We start from the raw sequence: 21894 nt of genomic DNA, 5'->3' as shown, positions 1-21894 counted from the left end.
TTTAAATATTACTAAATTTTAATAAGTTTACGTATCATTTTGTAGTTATTTAGCTTTCTTTTTTATATAGTGGCATGGGTCTCCATCTAAATGCTAATAATCTTCAATTTTATATATTTAATTATAAATTTTAGGATAAGTAAATAAAATTACTTTGTGGTTTCATCATTTGACAACTTTCAGTATGTGGCTTTTTTAGACAAAAAGAGGCATGTGGTTATAAATTGTGATAAAAAGGTATCTCATTGTTAAAAAGTTTTAATTAGCAAAGATTTAGTTATCTTCGCTCCGATCAACCATCATTATCATGTTTCTCATATTTGATATATATAGGTTTAAAGCTTAACAACTTAAAGACATCATTGTTTATTTATTAAATCGATATCATCAAATCAATGACTTCTTAAATCGCGATTTAACGTTAAATATTGGAATTAGGAGTTGTTAAGCTCCAAACTCATGTTATCAAACACATATAACATGATAATGATAGTTGATCAGCGTAAAAGTGGCTAGATCCTTGCAAATTGAGACTTTTTAACAGTGGGATACTTTTTTGTTACAATTTGTAACCACATACTTTTTTTTTGTCTGGAAAAAAACTACATACTGAAAATTGTCAAATGATGAAACCATAAGGTACTTTTATGTTCTTATCTCTAACTTTTAAGAGTTCAAATACTTAATTATTAAATTTAACATATTGATATATTAACACACCACCATTAGCTCCACATTTAGAGTACGAAGAGGATTTTTTGGAGTGATAAGGCTGTCGCACTATAAGGAGTAGTAAAGATGCATATAATCCTGATATTAAATCTTTAAAGATATTCTTGGGTGATATGATCGATTTGAATGCAACTCAATCACAATCAGAGTGATAATTCTTGCTTGATTAAAGAGATTATAATTCTAGCTTGATTAAAAGGATTATAGTCTAAGTTTCTATATTACTCACATTTAATAAACCTTTCTTTGTTGCTCACGTTTAATACAAATTCAGTTTATACCAAATTTCTTCTTGGTATTAGAGTTGTTGTGAGCAATACAAAAAATGAATTCTTTCTCACCCACTATGGCGAGAGCAAGTTTTGGCCTTGCAAAAATTCAAGACTTGATCAGACACCTCACCAGCAAAACTACTGAACTAAAAACAGACTCAACAACAAGTGACTCTACATCGACAACTAATAAAATCACAATATGGAGAAAATCATATTGGCTCCTTGGATGGCTCATGGCACTCTTTTTAAAGAAGTACTTGGTCTTGTCATAGGCCAAAAATCATCCAAATATGTATGGGATGCTCTTAAAGAAGCTTATGCTAAAGACTCCCAAGAAAGAGAATTTACTCTTTATCAACAATTGATATATCCGTGCAAAGAATATCATCATTGGTGAAAAAATTTATAACTTCAAAAGCATCTACGACAACCGAGCAGCAATAGGAAGTCTAGTAACTCATGTTATTTCTAGTCTACATGACTTACATTTCTCTTATAGGTTCAAATCCAGCGTAGGTGAGCTGTGGCATCAGCGGTTGTGACATCCTAAAAGATCTACCCTTAGGTTGCTACAATAAAAAGGGTTGATTGATGTTCAAGGATCTAATAAGCCATAATCTCTTTGTGAAAGTTGTCAATTAGCTAAGCTTAGTAAATTATCTTTTTTCTTCTTCTAACAATATTAGTTCATTTATTTTTAATAAAATATATTGTGACTTATGGCCCGTCACCAGTTTTATCTTTTGAAAGATTTCGTTGTTATGCTTATATTGTTGATGATTTTTTCACAATATACTTGGCTGATTCCTTTAAAGACAATCTAAATTTGTTGATGCATATTTGACTTTTGAATAATATGTTACAAGGTAATTTGACAAAAAATAAAAATCTTTCATTGTGATGATGGTGATAAATTTATTAATTCAAGGCTTAGCTCTTACTTCTGAGTGCAAGAGATTGTCTACTAAATCTCATATCCACAAACTTAAGAGCAATCAGGTATGGTTGAGCATCGTCATAGAATAATTCATGAATTAAGTATGGCAATATTGTTTTATAGTGGTGCTCTGCTATACTTATGGGTTGAAGCTTTTACAATAGCTATTTCTCTTATTAATCATCTACAATCATTGCTCTTGACTCATATATACCTTATTTTAAATTGTAGAGGGTTCATCCCCATTATTCCTTTTTAAAGGTATTCGGTTCAAAATGCTTACATGGGATACTTGTAAAAATAAATTCGATCCCAAGTTAATTCCATTTGTCTTCAGTGGCTATACTGGTCAACACAAAGACTATAAGTGCGTTCATCCATCTATATAAAAATTATTATTTCACGTCTTGTAGTATTTGATGAGACTCAATTTCCTATTAAGAATCAACAAAAGCATGCTTCCAATATTTCAAACGACCGTAGAATGAGTGTTTTTATTCATGGATTGTTCATCCTCTTTCTCACAATACTTCACCTTTGCAGGAAAAAAATGCTTATGATCCACCTCTTCCGTCCCCGATATTGAAACAACCAAATACCTCTCTTAAAACATCTATGGAAGGTGCATCTCCCTTTACTGCCTCACCATCCACCTCATCACAAAAACACTTGAATATAGTATCTGATACAATTTATAGTCCAAATAATTCATTTACAACATCTAGCTCATCTATCTCTGCTAAAGAAAGTTTATCTAAATAATCTCATTCTCTTCACAGCTTAGACCCCTCACCTAATGAGTATGGGTAGTATGAAACATCCCAGCCTGTACGCCATTTCATGGTCACCGCTCTCAGGTTGGAAAATACAAACTAAATCCCAAATATGCATTTCTGGTTATTAGACAAGGAATTCCATGTACACTAAAATCCATTAAAGCTGCTCTTCAACACGATGGATGGCGGTCAACCATGCAAGAGGAAATGGATGCTCTTCACCATAACAATACTTGATAGCCTGTTCCACGTGATCCTACAATGCTTGTCATTGGATGTAAATGGATTCTCAAAACAAAACCTAAACTAGATAGGACACTTAATTGCTTGAAAGTACATCTGGTTGATTACATTGACACATTCTCACATTTTTTAACAAACCTAGTACCCTACATCTTGTTCTAAGTCTTACTTTAGTTTGACATTCGGATGTTTGACAATTAGATATCAAAAATGCCTTCCTCAACGGTATGCTTACTGAAGATATTTATATGGAACAACCTTTTGGAATGATTCGACAGTTAAATACTAGTAGGGGTGAGCAATCGATCAATTTGGTTTAAAATCAAATCGAACTAGATCCACCGAGTAAATTAAATTATTTTTTAAAATGAAACAAACTAAATTTAAAAACCACTTGAATATATCGAACTAAATTAACCGATTTGTATGTGAATATGAACCGAACCGAATAGAAAGGTAACTTATAATAATCAAACTAAACTTAAACTCATTTTAAAAATTAAACTTCTTAATAAAAAAATAAAAATATATTTTAACAATTAATTTTTAAAAAATGAACCAAGCTGAATTGAATAAAAAGCGACCTGGTCTGATTTTCAAGGTTTTTGGTATTTTACTCACCCCCTAGATACTAGTAGCATATTCGAGTGATTTATATGTTGCACCGAATTCGTTTAGGCCACTAAAAAGGATATTTACTTTTGGGTGTTGTTCCTGAAGATTGAATCTGGACACTTAAAAGAAGGAAAATACTTTGACGACCACTTACACAAACTTTTGATATTTATTAATTTTTATTGTAATTTATTATTCTTTTGTATTTGATATTTTCAAAAGAAGAAAAGAGTATCTTAAATCCTTGATTGTGAGGTAGACATTCCATTATTAGAATATATATATATATATAGAGAGAGAGAGAGAGAGAGAGAGAGAGACAGTAGAAGGCCATTAGCTTTCATTTTCTTGTTCACAATTTAAAGTTATTACTTTTTGTGGATAAAATTCATTATTAAGCTCCTCAATTGTTAATTGTAATCTATTGAGTTCTTAATTTTTATTTTATTTTGTTGAATTTTTTTATTTTTATTTTTTTAGTTTAAAATCTTTTATACAATTTCATGAGAGTTTTATTTGTCTTAATGAAATTTTGAACTTTTATTAAAAATATAAAAATTTAATAAAATAAAATAAAAATTAAAAGCTCAACAAATAAAATTAAAAAAAAAAATTAAGAAGTTAATAAATATATGTTGCCTTCTTTGTAGGTAGAGAGAGATAAAGAGAAACTCTTAGTAAAAAGAGATGTCAATGGAACTTTCATAATTGGTTGATTTTTATGGCATTAAGAACAAACAAAGTCAAACAAAAGATTAGTGGGTTTTTTATGAACAACTATAATAATTGAATTAGTGTTTTAGACCTCCCTTTTAATTCATATACTTAATTTAATCTAATCTAATTCAACAGAACCTTTAATTGATTGGCTCATGGGTCAAATTATTATATCTTTTTCTTTTTCCTCCAATGAGCTCAAGTAAACAATATTATGGTATTGGGGCAGCTTGATATTGACTAGAGGTTGCAATTGATATTGACAAGCCTCCACAACTAGCTAGCACTTGTGCTTAAAAGAGAAAGAAAAACATTAGGGCCCCCAATGGATGAGATGATCTAAACATGTCAAATGCTTTAAAAGCTTTTTCAATACCTACTTCTAAATTCTTCCTTTTAGCAGGAGTGCTTAGTAGAAAACTTCCCTCCAATGATTTCCCTTTCTTTTCTTTTCTTTTTTGTATGGAAAGTAATTTTATTTTAATTGTTAATATGATGGGATTAAGGTCTTTGATATGTACTACTCCTCTAATATTGGAAAACTATTATTATTAGTATTGAAACCCCCATTTGTTACCAATAGGAACATGCCATGTCACCTTAGAAGTCTACATATGATTATTATCTAATGTTAATGAAACTTGATTGGTGATATTTTGTTGATTATGACAAATATATAGTCAAATGTAGAAATTTAGCTTGAAATTCCTTGCAAGAAAGTATGTCTCATTAAATTTGCTTAGACAATACATTGAATTTAACATCGATATCATATTTTTTTGACTTTTAAAATCTGTATCAAATATTTTATAAGTTGCTTTTGGATCTTGATTTTAAAATTCTTATCAAACGTTATATAACTTCTTTCTTTTTTACATGAAAGGAATTAGTTCTGCTAAATTATATAGCTATAAAAATGGATCTTCATTATAAAATAAACTTGATTTAATTGAATTATTGAAATTCATATTACGTGTAGAATTGATTTAAAAAATCATTTTCTTTTTCATACATAAAAATATTAGTAATTTCATACATGGTCTTCAGCGAGTAATATTGTATTTCTTAAAAAACAAATTCATATAATATGCTGTTACATTTTTATATTATAGTAACTAAAATGATTGATTTATCCGGAGAAATGAATAATATTTTAGCATAAAAAAAAAAGAAAATTAGAGAAAAAAAAGAGAAAGGAGAAGAAAATTCCGTCAACCAGATTTCACCAGCCATGTTTACCACTCGGGCCCGGCTACTAATGCTAGTAAATTATAGGAAATTTTTCAAAATATTATAAAATCAATAAAAATATTATTTTTATTATATATATAAAAAAAAATTTAAAATATAATTTTTAATTTTTAAATTTACAGTATGATTATCTTTTCATTGTTTTTCATCTAATTTTTATTTATTTTAATTATTTTTGGTTAATTTTTCATTTATTTTTAATTATGTTACCGAAAAATTAAAAATAACTAAGAGCCAATCGAGATTATAAATTTTAAAAAAATAAGGACATCATACTTTTAATATTTTAGCACAATAAAAAAGTTAAGAAAAAACTATTAATTTGATTATAAAATAACAGATATTTTTTCTAAACCATATAAAAGTCAAGCACATTCAATCTAAAATACTATAATTTTCATTTTTCTTTTTTTCATCTCCCAGATTTTTGTGCCTCCTTGGCCACTTCTTTTTGCTTTGTATTGTTAAAGATGCACCTTTAGCATGAATTCGAAGCTATCTATGAAAGGTCCGTATGCTGAAAAGTCTCAATTAGAGATACGTATTCCATCGCTTTTATACCATCTTACATGCTATACCCACAAAGTCCGGATGAGAAAATAAGCAAATTTACTGAAATTATATTTTATTAAATTATTATATTCTCATAATAATGGATGAAGTTTAATAATTTATTAATTAATATATTAACTAAATTCATATAAATTAATATTTAACAAATTTAATTAAATTTGTGGGAATTTCCTGTATATTAATTAATGAATTAAAGATCATTTATATACAAAAGGGACACTAGCTAAGCAACTAACAAATTAAGGAGCGCCACATGTATAGACGATTACATAACGAAGATGTTCTATTATATACTACCATATGTACAAGCAGTTATAACAGAAAGAGAGAAATAAATTAACCAACTCTTGTTAGCCCCTCTCCCCCTCAAGCTGGAACATACATATCATTCATGTCCAGCTTTGATATAGAGTGATGAAAGGAAGGTACTGGAATAGGCTCAGTAAAGCAATCAACTAACTGATTCTGTGAGGAAATTGGCAGCAGATGAAGAAGACCTTGCTGTAGCTTCTCTCAGACCAAGTGACAGTCAATTTCAATAAGCTTGGTCTGTTCATAAAAGACAGGGTTGTGAGCAAGGTAAATGTCAGATTGGTTGTTAGGGTTGTTCAAACCAATACCAATCCAACTTAATTAACCAGCCCAATCCAAACCCAAACCATAAAATGAGATATTTTGAATTAATTAGTTGGATTGATGGGCTGAATTTAAGTCCAACTCTTGAACTTATTAGTTCAAGCCTTAGTTATTAGATTATTAATTGGTTTTGAGATTTTAAATTAAAAGCCCATACTCTAAATTAGGGTTTATGAATTTGAAATCCTAATTTCTAAGACTTACCCCTGACCTTCATCTATTCTCACCTCTCTCACCTTCATCGATCCTGACCTCCCTCACCGTCTTTGTTCTTCTTCACTCCCATTGTTGCTCTTTTACCGTTGCCATTGATGGACATAAGAGGAGCTCAACAACTAGAGTCTGTTTCATCTTAGTTACAGTATTTTTTTTTTTTTTTTTTTAATATTTTCATTTTCTTAGCAAGAAAGTTCAGTTGTTGAATAATCTGGTATTGAATAAACCATATCTTTCTTCTATTCATTTCTCTTGTATTGGATTGTGTGCATAAGATATAGTGTGGTTTATATGTTTTGACTTGATTTGATTTGTTTTATCTTTTTTGTTTGTTTTATTTGTTCGTTTTACTTGATCTGTTTAGATTTTACCTTTTTGTTTTTGGATTTTATACTTCATTTTATGTTCTGGTTAAGTTACCTACCTAAAACTGTTGACACCGAGAAAAAAAGGGTATTTGGTTTAATGATCTGTTTATTTCCTGAGAAATTGTGGAGGTCTTTTTCTAGTCGAGAAACAAATATATAACTTTTTTTATTTCAGTTTTTCATTTTTTAATTATTCGGATGCAATGAATATGACTTTGATCTATAAAGCTTTCACAAAGTAAAAGAAAAAGAAATTGATAGTTAATTTGGATTTTTATATTTTATTTTATTTTAAACTATAAATTTGATATATATGCAATTTTCATTTAGAGAATTAAAGGATAAGTAAAATAAATTGAATTGGTTTGGGTTGGACTGGATTAAAACCAATCCAATCTAATAATAGTTATCTGAACTGTTTTCTACTTGTATACCTATTCAGTGAGTATTCTTATACTCAATCTATTCTTTTTATAAATTTTATTCAGAAAGCAAGACTTGACAGTGGGTGGTTGAACTAGTAATTGTGATTAAAAACGAGAGTAAGAATGGTCGGTATTTCTCATCCGAGGAGTCATATACCCACTCATTGTAACTTGTAAATTAAAATCATTCTTGTTTCATGTGATGGTGGCTATGTACATGTAATAGTTTATGTTATAACGTTAATATATAGAGGTAAAATTTATATAACTTGTTTAATAATACTTAACAAAGATCATGTCTAATTCTAGTAGTTAAATTATGACATCAAATACATTATTACTTATATAAATATACTATTATATTATGATTCAACTAAACTAAATGATTTTAGCAAGTATTTGGTTTTAAATGTCCATCTCAGACTACATAAGAGAATGTATGACAAGCTCTCGGAATTTCAATCTTGTATGCCCTCATTTTGATGCTGCATCTTTTCATAAATACAACTTTGGTAATGGTGGTTTTGTTGCCAACAACTCGAAAGAAGCTTCCTTGTCTTGTAGTTCGAAATTCTAACCGCACATCTTGAATCCTTACACTTTAGAGTACTTAACTCTAAGAGATTGCATGATTTGGGATAGACATACGGCTTGGAGCAAGGTAATTTTTGAGGGAGATGCTGTAGGAGTCATTCAAGCAGTTTCCAATCCAGCTCAAGAACTCTCTTTTCCTGTGTTTTTCTTCTAATTGTAACTTCTATCTTGGTTTTTAAAAAAAAAAAACAATTAATAGGATCTTACTTAATCCTTATCAAATTACGCTTTGGCATCATCCATTGATGTGAATTTCTTAATGTATTAATACACTAATGTACCAAAGAAGAGCTTATTACAATTTCATAATTTAATGATGGAAGAGAATAATTGTTGCTTTGAGATTATTATAATAATAGATGTGAATTAATTTTTTCTATTGGTGTCTCTACCAAGTTTCTATTCACCAAAGCATATTTGTATGACTACATCATTAAGTAGCAAATCACAAAAAATAATGGTCAAGATTTATTGCCATGTGAATCATATTTCTATTGGTTTGTATTGTTACCGCATTGGTGCTGCATTTAGAATGACCCTTAACTATGATCTAATTTGATTGCATTTCTCATATAATCCTCATCACACTTACAATATCACAGTATATATGAGATTAATACCCATTTAATCTGAACTGAATCTGGCACTGCAAGCAAAAAAGGAAATAAAGTAAAAATCCAAACATAATTGACCCAAATGCTTGCGTCCTACTAAAAAGCTTTGAGCCCTAAGTCTTCAGCAGCATGATTGATAAGGTATAGGTGCCTCCTGCAACTTATTAATTCCAATTCCCATTCCTATTGGATATTAAGATAAATAATGCACCTCTGAACCTGAGCCTCTAATTTCAATAAAGTGATATATTCCCAGTAGATATCTGTCAAACCATTCCTTCATCTATATATAAAGAAATAATTACACTTGCAATCTGAACCAATCAACTTACTACTATATAATAGCCAAAAACGTCCAGATAACTAATTAAGTGTTATTATATATTTAAACATTAAAATATTTCAGTTTGAAAATAACTATATTTTGAAAGTTAATTCTTTTTTAATTAATAATAATAGTATTAGTTTTTTTTATATCAAAGTAAAGAGAATTATCATTTTATGATTTATACTTACTAAAAGGTGGAGGTAATATGCAAAAGATGTGATGAATTGGAAAGAGTTAGCGGCTTCTTTTACACACTTAAAATTAACCGGATCGCATACCATTACATGATGAAATATATAAAATTAGCTTCAAGAATATAATTGTTATGTTTTTTAAACTTTATGATGTAATTGAGCTATTGTGAAGTTTAAGAGTTTAATTGATCTTCGACTGAAAGTTGAAATATGAAATGACAGTCTTCACATGTTTAGATTGACAAAAGGTGTATATTTCAATCTAAATAAGGTCTTAAATTTGATTTTTTTTCTTTATTTGTAGCTAAAAAAATAACACAATACTCAAAATAGATATAAAAAAGATAGTAGAGAAAATCAATCTACTTTAATAATAAAATAAAAGGTCTAATATTTTAAAAAATCTAAAATTTTTACAAAATTTTACTATTTTAGCCAATTTTTTTAAAATTGTCAATTTAGCTATAATTTAACAAATCGAGTGTAACATTTGTCTAATTGAGTTATTTATCAAAATTAAACAATGTAACACCAATTAAGAAATGAGAAATCCAAAGTGATTGGTCATAAAGTCATATTCTCTATACGTGTTATTTAATTTTGAATTCTCATTTCTTAAATTGCGTTCATGTTGCTTAATTTTGATCAGCAATTCAATTTGGTCAAAATTAAACTCAATCGGCCAAATTATGACTAATTTGATATTTTCTAAAAAAATTGGCCAAAATAATAAACTACCACAAAAGTTTGAATTTTTTAGACTATTAGAGTAAAATGAAATTATTTTCACATATAAACGTTAGAATACAAAGTCCATCCATCACAGAAAAAAAAGAAAAAAGAAAAAGGTATGTTGATGAACAACAATAATAGAAAACAAAAGCTTAATTAGTACATATATGCCAAAGTTGATATGACAGTTTATGTAATACAAGGTACTATTTTAAGGACATATAATTCGAATCATAGACATGGAGAACATATGCTTTTCAAATTACATATAGAAAATCCATATCTATAGTCAAGCACAGAAGCGTGCACGGATGATTGTACTGACATATTCTAAAACAGAAATCAACCAACCATTTGTTTTTATTTCTTATTCTTCTTATTTAATTGGGTATTTAGTTATATAAAAGAGAAAGAGAGATCATGTGAAATGATCCTATGTTACCATGAAATGGAAACAAGACTGTCCCCAATCTCAGTGAGATAAAACCTTAAAACTAAATGACTTGTGAAGCCATGCCTTCCAACCAGATGCCTTATGTGCTGTCATTTCTGACCTTCCTTCTGTCATCTGTGCTTCCCTTTGTTTCTTGCATAGCACAAAGTTCCTTCCTCCGTGAGACCCTATTGCTTCCCATGGATTCAGAGCTACACAAAAACAAAAATTAGCTTAACTAAATAAAAATATATAAATATATATATTTAGAGAAAGAAACTAGTATTAATGACGGACGTAGTGACAACTGACATCCGTCGTTAATAAATTTATCGTAACAACTTTAATGACTGGCAGAATTCTGTTGTTAAATTTAGTAACGGCAGGAAGCGTTGTTAAATTTAGTAACGGCATTGCTAAGGTCACAACCTTCATCTCATCGTTGCATACATTAGCGAACGAAAAACCGTCACTAAAATTCAACGCTAAATTTTGAAAATTATAACGACGTTTTTCCGTAGCTAAAAGTGCGGCTAAATGTTTTTGAATATAACAAATTATTTAAATAACTATATGCTGCTAAACTAAAAGCTGATTTGCTTTGATATATAACTTAACAGTAAGAAATTGGTATTCTATTTACGCCATTGACGATACCCAATTCATTTCCCCATATCAAGACTAAGAAAGTCAACCCAAGAAAAGCCAAAAATCCAGGATTACAATATTAGAAAAAGAAACTGAAAACTACCAAGTGGAGAAAAATAATGAAAGAAAAGGTATGAGATAATACCATCTGAGCCGGCATTAGCACAGTAAAGAAGGAAGTTATTTACATCAGAACCAAGAACAGGAAGGCGACCTTCTCGAGAATAAGTCTTCAAAGCAGTATCAATGACACCAGCAACAAGTTCATCTTCATTCACTACAAACCTCAGAGGACCTGCACTCCCAAGAACATTGATACTAATCAAGAACCTACTGATATTCTTCTTGTTATGATTAGTCTTAGTATGATCATCATCCTTCTTCTTTTGCTTGTATAACATCAATTTCTGACTCACATTTCTCTTCATCATTTCTTTCTCTCTTTTTTCTTTTTTCCTTTTCTTTTCTTCTTTTTCTTTTCTCTTTTTGGATATTGGATTGATTTGAATAGATATCAAGAAAGAGAGCTAATTGAATGGTTTGTTTTTAAGGGTCGAGGCCATGGCAGCGATAGTACCAGGCCTGCTTGGAGGAGCCAAAGCAAGAGAGGGCGTGAGTGAAACGCGCTTTGGCCCTATGAGAAAGAAGGAGAAGAGGGGAAAAGAGTGATTGCATCAAAGCGTAATGAGGTGTTTCAACCATTCAAAGAAAGAAAGGGATGATGGTGAGTATGGGTAGAGACAAAAGGGATTAGGGTTTTCTTTACAGGGAGGAATATAAGCATAAAAAGGAAGTTTTAATTGTTTAGGGTTTATATTGCAGTATTGAAATTTGGAGAGACAGTGGTCAGGTTTTTGAGTTACTTTTCAGGATGTTATATACACTTGTTGGGTTGCATTTTAAGACCACTTTTTCCCCCTTCTTTAATTTTATATACGGAAGAAAGAAGGTAAAAACAGGCTTCCTTATCTTAGTTAGTTGGTGTCTTTTTCTAATTTGTAATAAATTTGATTAGATTCTCTTATTGTTTTCTCCTGTATAGAAACCCGTTGGATTTTAAGCTCTCCCCCTTTCTAGATTTCTGCCAAACTAATTCAATTCAAACAACAAAAACAAATTCCCCCACACTTGTGGTGTAGTTGGGGCATAGACCTATTGATGAATTTAGATATCCGCCCGGCCCGCTCAAATATTTTTAGGTATGAACACCTATTTTTATATTAAGTCCGTCAAATCCGAACCGTAAAAATCTACATATTTTTAGATGAATTTGAAAATGTTATTTTTTTTAAAGCACGCTCAATAAGTCCGGCTGGGCCCGAAAATTATAAAAGAAAATATTGTGTGTTTTTCATGACGAGAATTGGTCAAAATAAGTGGATTCTTACGGTCCATTAAGGCCATGAGTTTTAGATATTGTGCCATGAATTTTATACAATTATACTTAAACAAGAGATAATTAAGTTGTATTATAATTATTTAAAATTAATTATTTATCTGCATGTTGTAAAATTATTTTAATTATAAATAATAATATAAATGAATCTATAAAAAAATTAATATAATTTTCTATGCTTTATAAATATTTATGACATTTTAAAATATAATAATTCAAAATATTTTTAAGTATCTTTCTTAATATTTTTTCATGTTTTAAGATTTTATTAGTGAACAAAATGATTTTAAAACTATTTATTATTGATCTTTTGATTATATATAAAAATATTTTGCACATTGTAAAATTGTTATTATTATTTTAATTATAAATAAAATTTAATAGAAACTTCAATACTTCATAATTATTTCTGGAATTTCAGAAAAGTAATAATTCAAAATATCTTTAAGTATCTTTCTTATATAAAAATGATTACAAAAAATTTATTGTTGATACTTTAATTATATAAAATTATTATTACAAATATAAATTATATTACTATTATTTAGGGTTAGAAATCATCATATAATTAGAAAACTAATTTATTAGTTACTATAATAAAAATTGCTACTTTGTAAGATCAAAATCATTGTTCAATTAGAAAAATAATTTATTAATTAATAAATTAATATAAAATTATAAATTTACATATCAACTTGAATTCTATAACAATAAGTAGAAATGTCAAAATAGTGATGCTTGTCAAAAAATTTATATCTTAGAATTTATATATATTATACCTGTTTATGGGCGTTAGTACTGCCCGGTTCATCCCAGCTCGTCTAAAAGAATTTATAAATAAAATTAAGTATAACTTCTAATATTTTAAATTTACTTATTACGTTTTAGAAAATAATAATAATTTAGTATATTTTCTTATTTTCTTAAAATAATTTGTAATATTTTAAAATTTTATTAATATAATAATATAAAAATGATTCTAAAACTATTCATTTTTTATCTGTTAATTATATATAATATAATGTATAAAGATATAATCGATATTATTAGAAATTATAAGTTATTAGTTAATATAATTAAAATATTATCTTTTAGGATTAGGATCATTGTTTAATTAGGAAAGCAACTTAATAATTAATAAATATATATAAAAATATTACACTCAACTTTAGTTATATGAATCAAAATTAAGTACATGTGTCAAAATAGTGACGCATACCAAAAACATTATATATTAAAATTTTTATATATATATATGAGATGTGTTCATAGATTTTGAATTAATTAGCTTGTGCGAGTCCATCTAAGAGAATTTGGGCCTAGACACAAAAAATTTCATATAAGCCCAACTTGATCGACAGAATTCCAGTATTTTAGTGGGCGGGCTTAGGTTTATGTTATAAAATCGGAGTCTGGCCTAGAGAGAGAGAGAGAAAGAGAAAAGAATCAAACCCTGTTTATCTTTTTAAGGATTCTTAAGGTACTCCACCGCTAAGATATATTACTATTCATGTTAATAGGATCTTATTAATTTTTTAATTAATTAGGCTAATTTGGTCATTCATTAATTTACTTTAATAATATATAGTATTTATAATTAATAATTTATTTAGTACAAGTCTAATTCTAAAAGTCTAACTCTATTAGGATTTTAGATCAACAATTATTATAATTCTAGAAAATTATATTTTAAATATTATATTAACTAATAAACTAATTTTTTAATTATACAATAATTCTTAATACTAAAAAAAAGTATATTAACTAGATTTTTTATGGTAATTTTATATTTAATCTAAAATCAATATAATAATTGAAGAATTAAAATAACATAATAATAAATAAAGGAAAAAAATATTGTATGAGAAAACAACTTGCATACTTTTTATATGCAAGTTTGTAGATATTCACGGTTTATTAAAATAAGAGAAAAATAAGTAGGTTGAGATGATACAATAGAGTTGTTATATGCACAGAGATAGTGCAAAGAGTTCATCAAAGAAGCTAAGAATATTACCAAGACTAAGTATATAAATGGCCTTTTATCGTATTTTTACAATTAGACCTCTAAATTTAACTTTGACCATTAATTATAATAGTAACATAAATAAACAAAAGGTCAATTTTCCCTCTGTTCTTATAACAAAGGTTTAAACGGACCCAATAATTTCTATTTTAATCTAATAAAATCAAAATATCATTTTAAAAATATTCTAAATATTTTATAGATAAAATTTAGACTTTTTTTCATTTTCCAATGCTTTCTTCCGAGTGAAACACTTAATAAAAAGATTTTCAATCAAACGAAAGTACAACTCCACTATTACAAATAACACAATTTTCTCTTTCATTTGGCCAAAAATAATTTTTTTCTTAAAATCTCTAATCTTTTTTATTATTATTAGAATCATACTGTGATATTTGTTAGAGGAAATAGACAGAAATCTCTTAAATGTGTCATTACGAATAAATTATATTGGCGGTTACCAAACTTTACACTTTATAATAAAAATGTATCAAACCTTTAATTAATAACTAAATAGTTACTGAATTTTAATTTTAATTACACTAATAAGATTTTCCGGCAAGTACAAAAATAAATTATACGAGTGGTCACCAAACTTTCCACTTTGTAATAAAAGTGTATTAAAATTTTGACTTTGAAATATGGGTGTTGCTTTTTTTGAACAAAATAAAGATCTGATACATTTTTGTTACAAATTGCAAAAAGAATTAGAGATCATCCATATAATATGTCCTTTAAGTTTACTAAAAAAATTTACCGTTGAAATTTAGCAATTATTTAGTTATAAATCAAACGTTTGATACATTTTTATTAAGAAGTGCATCGCTAATGTAATTTACCTGTGTGATTTCAGATTGTTACAACTGAAACTATATATGGGAATGCATAAAAAGGAAGCACATTGCGACTTTCATGCCCCAGTGAGCGAATCATCTCAGTTATCCAATTTGCAAGCTTTGGCAACCCGCAGGGAACTTGTGGCTCATTCAAAAAGGGGACTTTGAGGCCTGCTTACTGCTTTCATAGTGGAAAGGTGGACCCATCGGAACACTGATTTTTATAGTCATTGATCTTATACATCTCATGACTATTACTGATCGTGCATTCTGAAATTGCGTTCGTCTGGCAGGCATTTGTTGGAAAAGTGAGTTGTTCCGTAGATGATCAAAATAAACACTTGGAGTGAAGAACTCCGGAAACAATACTGGTACAGTTCAAGCTCGTTTTATGTGATATAATGAATATGAGGCTACAAAGAGAAATAATAATATTAATGTTCTAATTAAATTATATTAAATCTAGATTTACTTTCTTTATATAAATATTATCTAAATTATAAGACTATAAATAACTGTGGATTCATAATGCATTAAAAATCAATAAATATTATGTTTATATTCATATTTGTATATTAAAATTATTATTACAAATTAAAGGAAACAAAACAAAAGACAGTAGCAACGGTATGTAAAATATTTTTATATAAAATATTAAATTATTATTTTAATATGATGTACCTGTATTTATTTCCTCTCAAAATAAATATGTATATTATAAGAGTTTATGTATTAATATTAGACCTCTTTTTTTCTTTTTAGACATTTTTTAATAATTTCTTAGATGTATTATCATATCTCCAAGAATTTGATGGAATAATTTCTTAGATGTATTATCATATCTCCAAGAATTTGATGGAATAATTTCTTAGATATATTACCACATCCCTAATGATTACGCTCACTTTTTACTTATGTTTTCATGTTAAATATTCTGTCAATAAACCCGCAAAATAATGCAGGTGATATTTTTTTAGTATATATATATATAAATAAATAATAGTAGAGGAGTCCATAAATATAAATAATAGAAGAGGAGTCCTTTTTAATAAAACTCTATGAAAATTACATAAATGTATCAGTGAGACAAAATCTTAGTAAGAGCAAAGGACTTGTTGAGCCATGACTTCCAACCAAATGCCTTTCGACTTATCATCTCTGACCTTGCTTCTGTCATTTGTGGCTGTTGCTTCCGCCTCTTGCACAGCACAAAATTCCTCTCTCCATAACTTCCTATTCTTTGCCATGGTTCCAATGCTACATCCACAAATTTCCAACAGTTCAACCCATGTTCTTATTATTAGAAGACAAGGTTATTTACATTTTATTTTTATGCTATAATTATAACCTATAATTATTTTTATCTTAGAGTAAGCCATAGCAAATATTGATATGCATGCCACCAGTAATTTCTTGTTACGTATTAGGTAAAATAATGAAACAATACAAACATGTGATTTCATCTTTTATTTCTTAAGCTCTGTTTGTTTCATGAAAAATAACTTGCTTCTGAAAATTATTTTATGAGAAAAATACTGTTTTTAGAAAATAATTTATTTTCTTATGTTTGGCTTTAATGCTAAGAGTTATTAGAGAATATTGGGGATGATGATAAAGATGGAGAAAGGATATAATAATTGAGATATCGATCAATTATATTATTTAATGTCTAATTGTCAATCACTCGTATTATTTGTCAGTAACCTATTCGGTTGCATTACTGTATGCCTGGAGTGGGTACTCTCAGTAAGTCATACAAAATTGTTTTTGAGAGAAAAATCCAAGTGGCCAAGATTCAATGTTGAAGAGAATTTATATGCAGAAAGCGAGGAGAAGAGAAGAAGATTCAAGTAAACTATATATATATATATATTATGTCAAAATATACCATCAGAAGTTGCATTTTGGCAGTAGAGAAGAACGTTATTGGCATTAACTCCAAGAACAGGCAGACGGCCTTCGCTTGAATAAATCTTCAAAGCAGTGTCAATCACTCCAGCGACAAGAACATCTTCGTCCACTACAAATCTTAATGGACCTGCACTTCCAAGAACATTTATGGTTATCAAGAACCTTATTTTCTTGTTTTCACTTCTACCCTTTTTTCTTTCCCTCATTTTCTCACTCGCATTTCTCTTCATAATAGCCTTTTCCAATTTCATTTTCCTTCTACCTTTTTCCTTGATTATTGATCCAAAGAAAGGGTATGTGAAGATCAAGGGTAAGATAGGTAAGAGTTGCATTTCCATCATTTAAAGAAGAGGGTGATGAGTTTTATTTTTTCAATTTTTTAGACAATAATTGGGGTTATTTCTTAAGACAATAATGTGCCACCGCCCACACGTGGCAGAACCACAGATGATTGTACCAAATAAACGAACAAATCTATCAACAACAGCACCAATTGGATGATTTACCTTCTCACTATTTAATTAAGTAGGCATGCTCCATAACTACAACAATAATTTTTTATTGTAGGGTATTGCTAAAATAATGTAAGTTATAGTTGCAAAAGTTTTATTGTTTTAAATTGTGATGTGAGATATCCAAATTTATTCATATTTTAATGAGTTTTATTGTACTTTTTTTTTTTTAGTATGAAGCGCATCTATATAACTAAAAATCATATTCAAAATTTTATTTAGAGAAAATCAACTAATTGGTTTATCGTTTGTTATTTTCAACTAAAAATAATAATTAATAAATAAATAACATATATTTTTTAATTTTAAATAATTAATTATATATGTCAATTATTTAATATTAAAATTTAAAATATTTATATATTTCTATTCACATTATTATTACAGTGTATATATTTAGAGGGATTAAAGAATTAAAAAAGAAAAAAAAAAGGTTCTCCTATAACAGTAATTCTGATGATATAGGGCATAGGCACAAAGCTTATTTGTTTTCACCAAAACTAATAATAATACATAGACAAGTTGGTTGGTTCGTACTGTAATAAGGCAGGAATGTGGTGTTCGTTCTTTTCACCTATTCTTTGTTCTATAAATAGATATCAAAGCTTATGAAAATTTTCAGTTTTTCATTGAATTTTTTAATTTTTATTCTATTTTATTGAGCTTTTATATTTTTAGATTTATTTTTGTTAATAATAAAAATAAATTTAAAAAGATAAAAATTCAATTGAATAAATAAAAGTCTCATAAAGTATAAAAATTATTAATCCAATAAAAATAAAAATATTAAAACTCAATAAAATATAATAAAAGATTTAAGTGCTCAATAAATAAATTACTATCAGTATATGTCGCCTCTTGGGCCGATTAATTGTTGAAGATGATTTTTTTTTTTTAATGATTATTCTCTGTATATTCAATAAAGAAAATTTGTTATTATGATTCTCTGCATATTAGTGCTGTGTATAATGTGTATAAGGTTAAAGAAAATCCCTTTCCTTTTATTTTTTCATTTTATTATTATTTATTATTTATCATTTATAATTTTTATTTTCATTTTCAGAGCAAGCCGAGTGGAATTTACATGATATCAAATGTGTAGTTTTAGAAAATTGAAAATGAAAAGCAAAAAGTGAGTTATTGTTTGTTATAATTGCATTTATATTTCTCTTTTATAGAATTTAATTCATTATTTACACTATATTTTATGTTATTACAATTTGTCTTAGGGTATATGTTGTTATAATATTGGTTTGCACTAGAAGCCAAATTCTATGAAAATTGCTTTTTAGAAAGTAAAAAGCAAAAAAGAGATAAGTTGAACATAATACCCAAGTTTTATATTTCTTTTAGATGATGAAAATCTTGGAAATAGGATCCTTGAATCTTATAAAGTTTTATTTGTTGAAAAAGGTCAGTTTTGATTTGCCATTTTGAAGCTTTATTTTTGAGTAGGGCTTGCTTCGTATTGTCAATGATGAGAGTGAATTTACATTCTCGTTCAAAGACCATGTCATTTTATTTATTTATTTTTTTTGCATCTTTGCTAATAGCATAAAGAATCTGCATGGCTTTAGGCAAGTTATAGAAATGATGATTTAAATATTAAAATAAAAATAAATAAATTCTAATTAAATTCTAATTCTAATTACTTATGGCTTTTCGAGAAATTATTAATTAAATTTTTGTATTCAAGTTTAACCAATAAATTATTTTTAATTGATAAAATTGTTAAATCATTTAATCTATTTTGAGACATAGTTGTTCGTAAATAATTATAATAATATTTAATTTTGAAAAGTCTCTTTCTACAGATGCAATTGTAACAAATATTATAAGTAGTATTCTATGTTAGATATAGTTAATAATGTGAGTATTGAAATGTTTAAAAGTGCCTTTGTGCTGAATAAGGTGACTTTTGCGAAAGGATGCTTTTGTTCAATAAGGTATGTGCCTTTGCTGAATAAAATGACTTTTGCAATAGGGTCTATTTGTTCAATAAGGTGTTTATCATAAAAGGGAGTCTTTATTCAATAAGGTGTCTATTACGAAAGAATGCCTTTGTATCTGTTGTGAAAGAGTGCTATTATTCAATAAGGTGTCTATTGTGAAACGGTATCTTTATTCAATAAGAAGTCTATAAATATGACTTTGTAGACTATTAGAAATTAACTTTTTTTTTTTTCCTTTTCTTTCTAAAAAAAATCAGAAACATATTCTCTCTATTCTTGAGAGAATATCAGTTTATTACAACTGCTATTTTGTGGCTTTGTTTAATTCTTTAAAGAGTTTGCCTATTAATCAGTTTGTAATATAACGGGGGCATAATTTCTTTAAGAACAGTGTTATCATGTTCAAAGCCTTCTAAAATTTTTCCAATAATCTTAAAAAATTATACCACAATAGAGACTACTGATTCAAAGTCTGTTTCTTTGAAGATGTTCAATTCTAATGCATTCAAAATTAGATTGTTTTGATGGAACCAATTTCACTTGCTGGAAAGACAAATTACTTTTCCTTCTTACTGAATTGGGAGTTGCATATTTACTAAGTGGAAATCTGCCTGCAATTCCTGAACCAATTAATGATGAAAGTAAAGAAACCAAAGCATTCAGAAAAAAGCGTGAGGATGATGAAATTCGTTGTAGATGATACATTCTGAATGCACTGTTTGACAGATTATATAACTTGTTCTATCCAATCAAGTCCCCACAAGAAATCTGGAGTGCATTGGAAAATAAATATACATTAAAAAAAAATAAAGTATGGACAAATATGTGAGTATGAAATTCTTTGAATTTCAAATGGTTGATAATAAGTATGTCATGGATCAAGTTGATGACTTGTTTATCTTAGTTTCTAGACTCAAGGATTTAAAAGTGGAAGTGTCTGAATAATTATAAATGACTGTTGTAATTGCAAAATTGCCACCCACTTGGAATAGTAAAGAAACTTTTACACTTTTGAAGATTTCACTATAGACGAGATTATAAAGTATATTCGGATTTAAGAGGAAACTCGAGATTGTAAGACAAGATTTGCTTTGCAATTTGGTTCTAAAGTGAATCATATTGAGTTTAGTACTAAGAAAGGTGTTAATAGTCATACAAATAATTCTGGAAATAAGAGAAAATTTGGTGAACCTTTAAGTGATGTTTCTGCCAATAAAAAGAAAACAAGGTCTTGCTACTTTTATGGTAAGACTAGACATCACAAAAAGGAATGCATGTTTTACTGAGAAACTAAAAATAAGAGACAAATGTTGGTGAAAAGAAAGCAAATGTTGTTGAATGTTGTATCATATTTGACCCACGACACAAGATAAAGTAAGGTCTCACTCTTGCGCGTTTCTCCAGGTTGTAGTATTCGCATCCATTTCCATTTCATTTTCAATTTTTAACCTCACATGCACATGCAATGTGTCTTCCAGCTCCCTCTCTTCTTGTTCTTTTTTTGTTTGCCTGATCATTAGAACAAGAACTGACAAATGGGCTAATGCAACCAAGGATACATCTAAGTCAACTAGCATGGATCCACTAGCCTATGGAGAGCCAATGACACGAGCAAGGAGTAAAAAATTCAAGCAAGTCTTAAATTCTTACTTGAAGCATGTTTTGAAGATGACTAATGATGGTACTTTTAATGAAGATAACAACGCCTTGAAGATAGTGACATTAATTGCTATTAATGAAGCTTAAACTTCTGATCATGGAACAAGGTCAAGGTCAAAGATCAAGGATCAAAGTCAACAGATTTTCCTAGGGTTTCTAGAAGCATTGGGCCTCACATTAGGGCTTCTAGAAGCATTGGGCTGCACATTAGGATTTCTAGAAGCATTGGAGGTCTCACTTAACCCTAGGGCAGCTAGCACTTATGCTTAGAGAAGGAGGCAGCCGCACATTAGGA

At 28.2% G+C, this 21894-nt stretch overlaps 2 protein-coding genes across 2 annotated transcripts; both read right to left on the bottom strand.

Annotated features, from left to right (window-relative positions):
• Positions 1–10364: 10364 nt before the first annotated feature.
• Positions 10365–11861, bottom strand: LOC8258923 (uncharacterized protein At4g22758). The gene is made up of 2 exons (XM_002533985.4): positions 11453–11861; positions 10365–10871 (listed from the first exon to the last, which is right to left on the bottom strand). Exons 1-2 carry the CDS (start codon positions 11736–11738, stop codon positions 10699–10701), a joined length of 459 nt encoding a protein of 152 aa, XP_002534031.1. The 5' UTR covers positions 11739–11861; the 3' UTR covers positions 10365–10698.
• Positions 11862–16586: 4725 nt separating this feature from the next.
• On the bottom strand, positions 16587–17827 carry LOC125370135. The gene is made up of 2 exons (XM_048374646.1): positions 17454–17827; positions 16587–16822 (listed from the first exon to the last, which is right to left on the bottom strand). The coding sequence occupies exons 1-2, from the start codon at positions 17815–17817 to the stop codon at positions 16644–16646; spliced, it is 543 nt and encodes a 180-aa protein (XP_048230603.1). The 5' UTR covers positions 17818–17827; the 3' UTR covers positions 16587–16643.
• Between the last annotated feature and the right edge of the window lie 4067 nt (positions 17828–21894).

This window comes from Ricinus communis, chromosome 5, assembly GCF_019578655.1.
Source record: "Ricinus communis isolate WT05 ecotype wild-type chromosome 5, ASM1957865v1, whole genome shotgun sequence".
In the NCBI taxonomy this organism is placed as follows: Eukaryota; Viridiplantae; Streptophyta; class Magnoliopsida; order Malpighiales; family Euphorbiaceae; genus Ricinus; species Ricinus communis.
Note: the sequence above shows the minus strand (reverse complement) of the source record. Positions and strands in the feature narration are given on the sequence as shown.

What these genes read in the sequence shown, in the direction of transcription:
- LOC8258923 (XM_002533985.4), bottom strand. Translation starts at nt 11,738, where the DNA reads ATGATGAAGAGAAATGTGAGTCAGAAATTGATGTTATACAAGCAAAAG. An exon ending in TGCTAATGCCGGCTCAGATG is followed by an intron (nt 10,872 to 11,452) that starts GTATTATCTCAT and finishes GTTTTTGTGTAG; the next exon opens with CTCTGAATCCATGGGAAGCA.
- LOC125370135 (XM_048374646.1), bottom strand. Translation starts at nt 17,817, where the DNA reads ATGATGGAAATGCAACTCTTACCTATCTTACCCTTGATCTTCACATAC. An exon ending in CCAAAATGCAACTTCTGATG is followed by an intron (nt 16,823 to 17,453) that starts GTATATTTTGAC and finishes TTGTGGATGTAG; the next exon opens with CATTGGAACCATGGCAAAGA.